This window comes from Geospiza fortis, unplaced genomic scaffold (assembly GCF_000277835.1).
Source record: "Geospiza fortis unplaced genomic scaffold, GeoFor_1.0 scaffold188, whole genome shotgun sequence".
Taxonomy (NCBI): Eukaryota; Metazoa; Chordata; class Aves; order Passeriformes; family Thraupidae; genus Geospiza; species Geospiza fortis.
The window spans coordinates 2521597-2531816 of NW_005054337.1; the positions used below are offsets into that span (position 1 = coordinate 2521597).

Sequence of the window (10220 nt, forward strand, 5' to 3'; positions counted from 1 at the left end):
TTTGTCAAAGCCTGATGTTGTTCTGTCTTCTGTCCCTTCACAAGAAGTAGCAATGAGTAAGCTGGCGTGGTGTGGCAGGGAGGGAATAAATAAATTTTACCGGCTTTTCATTGACAAAATGGGAAGGCCTCTGTCTGGCTTTTGTGGGGCCATCTTCATAAACTCTTATCTGCAAGGTCTCCTGTGGTTTTACTTGTTGTTCTGTATATGTGTGTATAGATGAGCTGACACTTGCCCCTTTCTCAGGTGAAAATGATGGTGAAGCAGAATGTGCCCAGGGCAACGCAGTCCCTCAGAATATCATCGGGTCCCTGGCAACCTGGAGAGCTGCTGCCCCTGCAGAGGCCCCTCAGAGGTGAAATATTTATGTTCAGTTTGTACAATGATTGATGATGGTGTAACTAAGCAGGTCCTTGCTCTCAGGATCTGCAGTTCTAAGCTGTTCTTGGGGAATCCTGTGGGGCTGGAGTTCTCCAACATGGAGATGGTGCGTTGGGACATCTGATCTGCTGGCTAAGCTGGAGGGGCAGTCTCTAGGGTGGAAATGTAATGCAGTGTCTCACATACTTGTCAAATGAGACTCGGCAGCACCAGGAGCTTCTGGAATGTGAGGATATCTGAAACTGAGGTGGCTTATAAAGTTTCTTTGTTTATATCTGCCTGACTTGGGCAGAACTCATTCTTGATATGAATGCAAGGGGCTCTGCATGCTCATATATAGCAAGGAATATTTAGTTTATGGATTGTTAAACTTTAATAAATCATGCTGCCTTTGGATTGTTGTGTTAAACACAATTTGTGTGGTGGAGTTAGGGGATGCACTGACATAAATGTGTTATCCAGCTTAGATGTGTACTCAGATCTGTGGGAAAGTTGACCTCTGCTTTCTGTTCTACCCTAGACCGGGCAGGAGACTGGCTACAAAGCAGGGGAAGACCCAGCAGCGCAAGCAGCCAGGCAGAATCAAAGCAGAGAGAATTGCTAATGCCCTGGAAAATAAGGAAGATGTTCCACCCTTGAAGAAAATGAGACTGTATGTCATCCAAGTCCTTCTGTTTAGGGCTGGGAAAAGGGCTACAGCTATTTCTTTGGAAAGGGTTTTTGCCTGTCTGAGACAGTTCTTACAGGAAGGTTAGGGGGTAGTGGCTGGAGCTGGTTGCTGATACTAGTTTTATGAACAAGAAATGGCTGTAAATGCTAAAGGAATTGCTCTGTTTGGAGGTGGAGATGTGAATTAAATAAGCAAGGCCTTCTTCACCTTCTTACTCAGTGTCTGTCAGCTTTAAATTTGTCTGAACTTATCCATCCAGAAGTCATCAGGCAGTCATTAGCTATGAAAGAGTCACAGCCAAAATATTTCTCAAATTAACTTAACCACTAAAGTATCATATGGTGATAAGCTTGAGGTCAGGAAATTGAAGTGTGATCTTTGAAACACTGCTGTATCTCAATGATCTACAGTGTACCTCCCTTCTCCAGAAAAGTTCCAAAAACTCAGCAATTCATCTTCCCTTCTGCAGCCTTAGAGTACCAAAGAAAGCTGGATGGTCTATACCTGGGCCTGGGGTGAGGTAAGGCCAGCCTGGCATGCCTTAGACCTCACCAGGTGTTGGGATGTTATGCATGGTGGTGAGAGCTGTAGGTGGTAACTTATTTAGAACACAGTTAATTCAAAGGATTTGCCCTAACAACTTTTTCTTTTAGTTCTGGTAGCAGAGAGAAGGTGACAGAAACGTCCACAAAGAAAGAGCCCCTGCAGGATCCTGACCTCTCTCCAGGGAGAGGGAAAAGCAAACAGACCGTGCCCTCCACGCCAACAATGTTGAAGTACGTGGCTTTCTTGTGACTTGTGTGCTAATCACAGTTGATTTAGGTGACAGTCCTGGCTGTGTGTTTTCAGCTTCAACTTAGCATGTGATGGTATCACATTTAGTAAACACTGGGTCAAGGCAACAGTATTAGGATGAAATGTGCTTCACTGGCTGAACCTCTGCACAGGAAAGCTTTTGCTTTTCTTTTGAGGAAAAAGTTGTTCTTCCTAATGGATTGAGAATGCACACAGCAAATGGGTCTGCAGAATAGCAGCTAGCTGTGAGTTTTCTTGAGCAAACAAAACCCAAGCAGATATCTTTTTATAACTGGTGATGCTCCTGCAGTGATGCCGGACATAAGCATGTTCCTTGCACAAACATCATGCTAATAACCAGGGAAGCAGAAAGGCACATCTTAGCTTTTAATGTTCTTATGCAGGAGGACCAAACCTTCTAGCAAGGCAAAGAGTACAGAGGAGCAGGAGCTGGAAAAGATGCAGCAGTTGCAGCAGGAGGTTATGGAGCTGCGGAAGAAGAACGAGGAGTCTCTGAAAGCAGCTATTGCTGGAGCAGGTGGGCTCTGCCTGAATTGCTGAATGGAGCTGCATTGGGCTCAGCTGGAGAGTCCTGCACAGAGCTGTGCAAGTACCTTTGAAAACAAGCATTTCAGACTTTGCAATAAATACCAAGAGCCATTTAATGTAGATCAGCCCCTAAACTGCCTGGAAACAGGTGGGTTTGGGTTATGTCATATTTTGAAATGTTAAAGATGAGTTCTCTAAAAATATACCTAGTTGTCAGAAATCAAATGCTTTTTTTTTATTTCCACAAATTGTACCCCACAGCAAAAGTCTTCCCATCCTTACATGTTCTTTTTCTCTAGGACAACCTGTGAAGAAACCTGTTGGTCAAGTAACAAAGCCAATTAATTTTCACTTCTGCACGGAGAATAGAATTAAACAGAATGCAGAAAGCCAGCCTGGGAATGAGTACAAGGAGCTGGATTTTGCAGCAGTCCTGAGGAAGCATCCCCCTTCTCCGGTGAGAGCCAGAGTGTTGCCAGCACTCAGCTCACTGATTCTTGCCATCACCTCCCTGTTCCTTTTGCAATGCATGGGCTGATACCCACAGAGAGGTTACCACAGGAGGCAGGTGTTGTGCAAATGTGACTGCAGACTTCCTGTGTGTCTGTGTTGCCACAAGACTCCAAAGAAACCTTGTGGAAAAAGGAGCCCTTTCATGTCAGATCTTCCAGTCATTCCACTTTGTGCTTTAATCTGCTCAATAGAGGTTCCCAATATAACTTGTGCATTTTCAGACTGTTAACACCTCACATTAAGCACAAGTGTTATCCTCTTTGCAGTGAGAGGAAGGGACAGATACTGTGCGTCAGTGGGGAAAGGAAATGTCATCAAAACCTCCTGGCCATACTGACTGTGGTTTTCTGTCTCCAGGTGCGAATGCCAAAGGGACACACTGTCCCCAAACCTTTCAATCTGTCCCAGGGAAACAAAAGAAAACATGAAGAAGCCACAACAGAATATGTGTCCTTTGCTGAGCAGGTAGAAGCATTCCAAAAACGCACACCCCCTCGTTACCATTTGAGGAGCAGGAAATCTGAGGAGGGTGAGTTGTCCTGGCTGTGTCCAGAGCAAGAGATGCTTTGACTACTCTGAGCAAATGGCCTGTGATTGTTGCAGGCCTTGCCATTAACTGCTGGTCTCTGTGACTTGAATTTGTAGGCTCAGTTTCAAAAAAGCCAGTGAAGGCTGGGCCCACACACCCCAAAACACCAGTGCTGCGAACGAAGCAGCGCTCGAGACCTGTCACCTGCAAAACTGCTGCAGAGTTAGAAGCAGAGGAAATAGAGAAAATTCAACAGTAAGTAAGGGCTTACCCTAGTCCTCCAGGGGATGATTGAGATTCCTTTAGGTTGTTCATAATTCTTTAGCTCTGATTGTAGGGGGAGTGAAATATAAACAATTCTTTTTGAAGAACATGCTCTTAGGAGAGCCGATCTTTGGTTGAGTACAGCTTATGATGAGTAAAGCAAACCCAATATAGCAATGCAGCCTGCATGCACTTCAAAACTTTCCTATAGGCAAAGGTTTGGATTTCTAGGAAAACAATCCATAATATTTTCCTTATTAATCTTGCTGTTTTCAAGGCAAAGGAAGAATTGCTAACTATAGCTGCACACTAACATACAACATATAACTGGTGACTGTCTCCATTGTTCCTGCATAGGTTCAAATTCAAAGCACGAGAAGTCAATCACAAAATCTTTGAGGGCGGGCCACTCCTGCCCAAGAAACCACCTGTGAAGAAGCTCACCCAACCTATTGGCTTTCAGTTGGAAATAGAAAAAAGGATTCAGGAGCGTGAGAGTAAGAAGCAGCAGGACGAAGAGCGCTTCGAATTCCATTCCAGGCCATGTCCCACAAAAATCCTGGAGGATGTTGTGGTAAGAAGTTTAATAATACCCAGGCTTGGGAATTGGTGGCAATGAGCTTCAAAATGTTTGTAGCTATGTTGCATTATGTGTTTAATGATCTCAGTAAACAATGTCTGTCATTAGGTAAGAACTGCAGTAGGTACATCCTGTGATCCTGTGCTGTCACGTTGTTTCTCTGAGGTGTTTTCTTGGCACTTGCCTTGGGTAACTCCTTACTGGCTTTTCTGAACAGGGTGTTCCAGAGAAGAAGGCACTTCCTCTTACAGTCGCCAAGTCTCCAGCCTTTTCCTTGAGAAGCAGGACCCGTGTGTCTGGCAGAGAGGAGGAAAAGGTAACAGTTGTGACAAGCTGGAGCCAGGCCCAGCTCTCACTGCAGTGCCTGCTGTGCCTCTGGATGTGGATGGGATGCTCTGGGGTTGGAAGCCCCTTCCTTCCCTCCTGTGAGCAGTTCCTCCTGTGGTTACCTTTGCCTGTGCCATTCACTTGAAACAATCTGGTTATTGCTACTCATTTTACAGAAACTGAATTCTCATTAAAAATGAAATAATTTAAATGCTAGGGCACTGATGAGGGTTTCTGAGGTGTTGCTGCTATAAATGAGGAAGGTGAACTGCTTAGATTTCTCATCCTTCCCTATTCTGTCACTGAAGGCAGATATTACACATGACCTTTCTTCTCCCTGAGGTGGAGAGCAGGATTCTGAAAGCTTCACATCCTTCTTCCTTTCCTTCTTGTCAAGAGGATATTAAATAATTACAGTCTAATTTGAATGAGTACTAGAATTGAGAGTGGTTTCATAAAAGGAAGAATTGCGCCTGCGGTTCAGGATGCCAGTAAATTGGTACTTCTTGGATTCCTAATTTTTGCAGTGTCCACTGTTTGTGTGACCCTGCTGTGCCCCTTATCAAAGGAGCTCATTCAAAGCTCTTTGTGGCTTTGCTTGGCAGGAGTTGCAGCCTATACAAAAGTAAAAAATCAGATCCTAATGCTAATATCCCTTTAGGAAAAAGAGGAGGTGGCTGTGATCAAAGCTAATCCTATGCCACATTATGGAGTGCCCTTCAAACCCAAAATGCCAGAACAAAGGCATGTGGAAGTTTGCCCCTTCTCTTTCGATGCCCGGGACAGAGAGCGACAAATACAAAAAGAGAAAAAAATAGAAGAACTACAGAAGGAAGAGGTAAGAAACAAAAGCTACCTTGGATTCTACTCCTTCAGTAGAGTGTGATAGGATTTGCTGTTGTCTATTAAGCCTCCGAGGAAAGGACAAGAAATATTTTGAGTTGTTTGTTTCAGGTGCCAAAGTTCAAAGCGCTGCCTCTGCCTTACTTTGACGAAGTTAAACTGCCGGAAAAGAAGGTCAAAAGCGCAACTCAGCCTGAGCCATTCCATCTGCAGGTGGATGAACGGGGAGCTGCCAAGCTCCAGAGCTGGAAACAGCAGGTAGGATGAAAAGGGTAATGGGAATGACCAGACTTAAATCAGCTGGAGTTGTGGTTGACTAGAGAAACTGTTATCCTTGAAGTGACTCAGTAGCTGAGTTGGAATTTTTCTGTACTTGGTATGAGACTTGTGCTATTGGGTTAAGGATTGGTCAATGGTTTGTTTTTATTTTTCTCACTTAGTGGTAAATTATGGGATTTACCACAATTGTACGAACAGCTGTGGGACATTTTCTAAGCACCAGCTCTGTGCAGCTGAATCTCTTTGCTGACTATCTCCAGGAATTTATAAATATTACACTGCTTTTCTCACGTGAAGTCTGCAGTGGACACCTGAAACTTTCTTCAGGCTATTTTTTGGCAAAGCAACTGTCAGGCAACAAGTGACACCAATTTTTGGCTTTAATATAATTTTCTATGGAAATTATTTGACTGAGTCACTATGGCTTTTCCAGTGTAGGGAGTGCTGGAGTCTGGGTTAGGGGAAGATGGTCTCTTTCTGCCTGGCACTTGATATGCTCTTTTCTCTTGCAGCTTGAAGAAGACTTGAAAAAGCAAAAAGAGGCAGCATGTTTTAAAGCTCGTCCCAACACAGTGGTTTACCAGGAGCCTTTTGTGCCCAAAAAGGAACATAGGATGCTATCAGGTAGAGTTGCAAGTACTTGCTGCACGGGTTTGGTTGATAGCTCAGAACTGAGGCAATTGAGTGATGTTTTTTCTGGCTGTTGCCTCTTCTTCATCAGCACAGCCAATAGTGCCTTGCATTTAATCAACTAATTGCCTAACAGCTTGTGTCCCCTGGGAGCAGGGGGATTTCCTCTCCACCCCCCTGTCCTGCTCCAGCATGGCAGCTGTATTTAGAAGCTCTGCTGCAATTGGCAGATGATTGATGTGTGCCAGCTCAGGATAAGGGTACTGAGAATGTGAGGAGCTCCCTGCAGAGACAGCTGGCATTTCTGCAGCGCTGTCAGTCTTTCCCTCCCGTTTCTAGTGAGATGAAGGCATCTACTGCTTGGGTAGGCTGAGATTTGTAGAGCACAAAACCAGCCAAAAGCTTGTTTGTACTAACAATTGTGTGCTTGCTCCCTCCCATGAGAACACCCATGACGGGGTGACGTCTGCATTAACACTGCTCACGTCTGGGAGTAAAGTTTTCTCTTTTCCTGAAGCCTGGAGGTATCTCCTAACCACCCTTGCCAAGGGGAAGCTCTCCAAAGGGAGGCTTCCATTGACATTAGTGCTGCTCTGCTTTACCTGATTGTCTTTGAACCAATGTTATCTCCTCTATTTCTAAACTTAGAGAGCCTTTCTGGTTCTGTAGTTCCTGAAAGCTTTGAGCTGGCAACAGAAAGAAGAGCAAGAGAACGGCAAGAATTTGAAAAGCGATTGGCAGACGCAGAAGCCTTAAAGGAGAGGTATGAGGAGCAGATCAGGCAGGAACAAGAGGAGCGTGAAAAGGAAGAAGTTGCTAAGCTAAGACAAGAAATGGTAAGTGAGCTGTTTCAGAGCAAGGGCTATAAAGTAACCCAAAGGAATGTGGGAATAGCCTTATGGAGCTAATGTCACAGTTGAGCTGTGCTAAAACTGCCTTTTCAAGGTTCCCTTTTGCAAATTGATGATTCACTAACTTCACAACTGGTTTTAAAAAATCAAACCTATAAAACCATGCAAACAAAGAAGGCAGCTGTGCTGAGATGGCTGAATTTTGGAGCTGCACATGTGTAGTTATCAAAGCAGAATGATCTTAGTAAAACCCACAACCCCAACATGTGCTGTGCATTTTCCCACTACCTCGCTCCAGTGCCCAGGGTGGTGTGGTGGTCTCAGGCAGATGCTTGCCTTCACCTCATCCACAGCTCACCTGCAAATTTCAGCTTCATCATAACTGCAACCATTTGCTTTGTTTTGCCCTTGCTTATATTTATTTTTCCACAGGTTCACAAGGCAAACCCAATACGCAAATACCGCAGCCTGGAAGTGAAGTCCAGTCATCAACCACTGACTGTGCCAAAGTCTCCCAACTTCTCAGACAGATTCCGGTGCTGATGAGCATCCACATCCATGTGACAACTGCTGGGAGATCCCATCCCTCTCCACTCCCTTGGCAGGGAGAGAGGGAGCAATTGTTTTTCTGTGGCTGCTCAGTCTGAACTCCTATGCTTGGTTTCATTGTTGTACTGAGTAGTTAAACTCCACCTGAGCCCATGGCATTTCAGCAGTGCCTCCTGGCCTTGCTGTGTATACAGACCCCATCTTCTCTAGAGACTAAACCAAGTTTTGATATTGCATACAGATATTTTATACCTAACTAAATAAAAATTCCTAATCTGCTCCCTGTCTCTGGCTAGTGGGCTGAAGCCCTTTCCTGCAGAAGAGTTTTTGATAAAGACTGGCCACACAGATGTGTGCATCTGGCACAGCTGTCTTATGTTTTTACACTAAGTGCTATTTTCAAGTGTCTTGTTTTTTAGCATTTTAGTCTACATTTAGCTTGAATTGTGTTAAGTGAGGTTCCTTCAAGCCAGTGTAGCGCGGGTCTGGCCTTCTTTGTTGATGTTTAGATGACCACAAATATAAATCTTGCCCACGCTTAAAAGTAATTCTCTGTGTATATTAGAGTATTAAACCATCTTGCTGTTTTATAGCTGAAGCCCTGTTTGGGGGGAGCCATTTATCTGGCAAGTGACTTGCTGTGAGCTGCTGTCCCAGCTTCTGCCAGTGCAGATCTCTTGGCTACAGAGCCATCAGCATCTCTGGCTAGTTTGGGCAGTGAGCAGAACTGAACAGCCCAAGTGCTCAGTTGTGCTGAAGGACAAAACTGCTGGCATTATGAAGAGTGGACACATCTAGATTAAAGTTTTAATAATTATTTCTTACTTAGTATTGTGCTGTGATTTCTTACCTTTATATTTTGCTGAAATACCTGCTCACACCCATGAGCAGGGCTGCTTGCTACTGTTGTGCTGCTTAGCAGAGGCGGGGGGGAATGGAAATTTAGAATTAATTTGTCCTAACTGGACAAACTTAATTATTTGGTGGTTATGGAAAATATTTGCTTTCATTTCTTCTGAACTGGGATGCTGTTGAAGAAGTATTCCCAGAATGTGTAGCTTTTTGTTCAGATTTTTGGGGAAAAAGAGAGTTTGAACTAGGTGTTAGATTCCACCTAAGAGGATGCTTAGAGATGCTGTCTCATTCTTGCCAAAGTACCTCAAGCAATTGCTATTTTATCCTAGATTGAGAGAGGTAGCAGTGGAAGAAAGTCCTTAGAGAGCTAAATTCCAAGATGAACATTTATTGGACCCGAGGGATGATGTTTCTGCAGGAATTCTCCTAAAAAGTGTGATGCTCAAGAGATGTCATTGCAGAACAGCTGGGGTCTCTATGGGAGTGTTTCCAAGAGCACCAGCCTCAAACTTCAGTGCTGGGATTAAAAGAGGAAAAGCCACCCACACTGAAATACAAGGATTCTTCAAAAAAATTAAAGGTTTTATGTAGTTAGTAACTGAGGAGCTGGAGAATGAGAGCCTTGGGGAAGTACTAAAGGATCAATGACCCCATGCCAGTGTGGGTTCTTGGAAATGGTGAGCTCAGACATGGCTCCATTTTGCTCAAGTTTCAGCTTTTCCTTCCCTTCTCTTGAGGATCTTTGTGTAGCTGTGGCAGAGGTTGGCCCAAAAGTTTGATCTAATTACCCAGTCTGCCTTCAGCCACATTTTTCTGACTTTGCTGATAGCTCCATGTCACTGAGCTGAGAGTTACAGGACAGCCAGAAAAACTGCTGTCACTGCTGCTGTGACAATTTGCAGGAGTGGCTGGAGCACAAGGGACATATCAGCATCCTCTTCTTGAAAATGAAAATCCACGTGGATCTGACCTGTCTGCCTCTACCCCATTTCTGTCGTGGTGGGGCTGTTCCCTGTGATCTGCTGCTGGCTGGGGACATCACAGAACCTCAGATGTTTTTTCCTCGAGTGCCAGCTCTGGAGAAGGCAGCGTGTGGGCAGCAGAAGCAGAAAATATTTATGATGAGTCAGGGGGAAGCTGGAATGATGATGAGCTGCTGAAGAATGTGAAGGCAAGCAGGATCATGAGGCCGTGGAACTGGAGCAGCCACTGAGCTCTGAAGGACGAAGCAGCTGGATTTCCCTGATGGCCCTACATGGCCTCTTCTGCCTTGAGGAAGGGGTTGTGTGCCTGACAGCTTGACAGTATTTTTTCCCCAATGGTATCATTTGGGTCTAATAAAAGACATTACGTCTTTCCCCGGACATGGGCTCTTGTATTCCCCATGCACTGCAAACAGGGGCAGGAGCCTCAGCCAGCTGTGCCTCCAAGGCTCTGGGGTATTTGTATGATCTTGGAGTCACCCACCAGGTTCTCACGGGCTGGGATGTGGGACCTGTTCTCTTAATTAGGAGGGAAGTGGTGACATGGTGGGAAAACTGCTCGAGTGTACAAAGTATAAAAATTACTGAAGGAGCTGGATGTTGGAGAGGATGGGGTTTGGCC

The 10220-nt window shown here is 44.8% G+C and overlaps 1 protein-coding gene across 1 annotated transcript in view; it reads left to right on the plus strand.

Annotated features, from left to right (window-relative positions):
• Positions 1–8584, plus strand: part of TPX2 (TPX2 microtubule nucleation factor) — a 9051-nt gene extending 467 nt beyond the window's left edge. Inside the window, 15 exon segments of the mRNA XM_031058010.1 lie at positions 1–56; positions 247–355; positions 902–1033; positions 1705–1827; positions 2251–2384; positions 2695–2852; positions 3266–3437; positions 3554–3692; positions 4059–4275; positions 4499–4597; positions 5270–5446; positions 5563–5709; positions 6243–6354; positions 7009–7196; positions 7644–8584. The exon segment at positions 1–56 is cut by the window's left edge and continues 41 nt beyond it. Of these exon segments, the coding sequence (XP_030913870.1) occupies positions 1–56; positions 247–355; positions 902–1033; positions 1705–1827; positions 2251–2384; positions 2695–2852; positions 3266–3437; positions 3554–3692; positions 4059–4275; positions 4499–4597; positions 5270–5446; positions 5563–5709; positions 6243–6354; positions 7009–7196; positions 7644–7754 (2074 nt within the window). The 3' untranslated portion in view covers positions 7755–8584.
• Positions 8585–10220: the final 1636 nt, after the last annotated feature.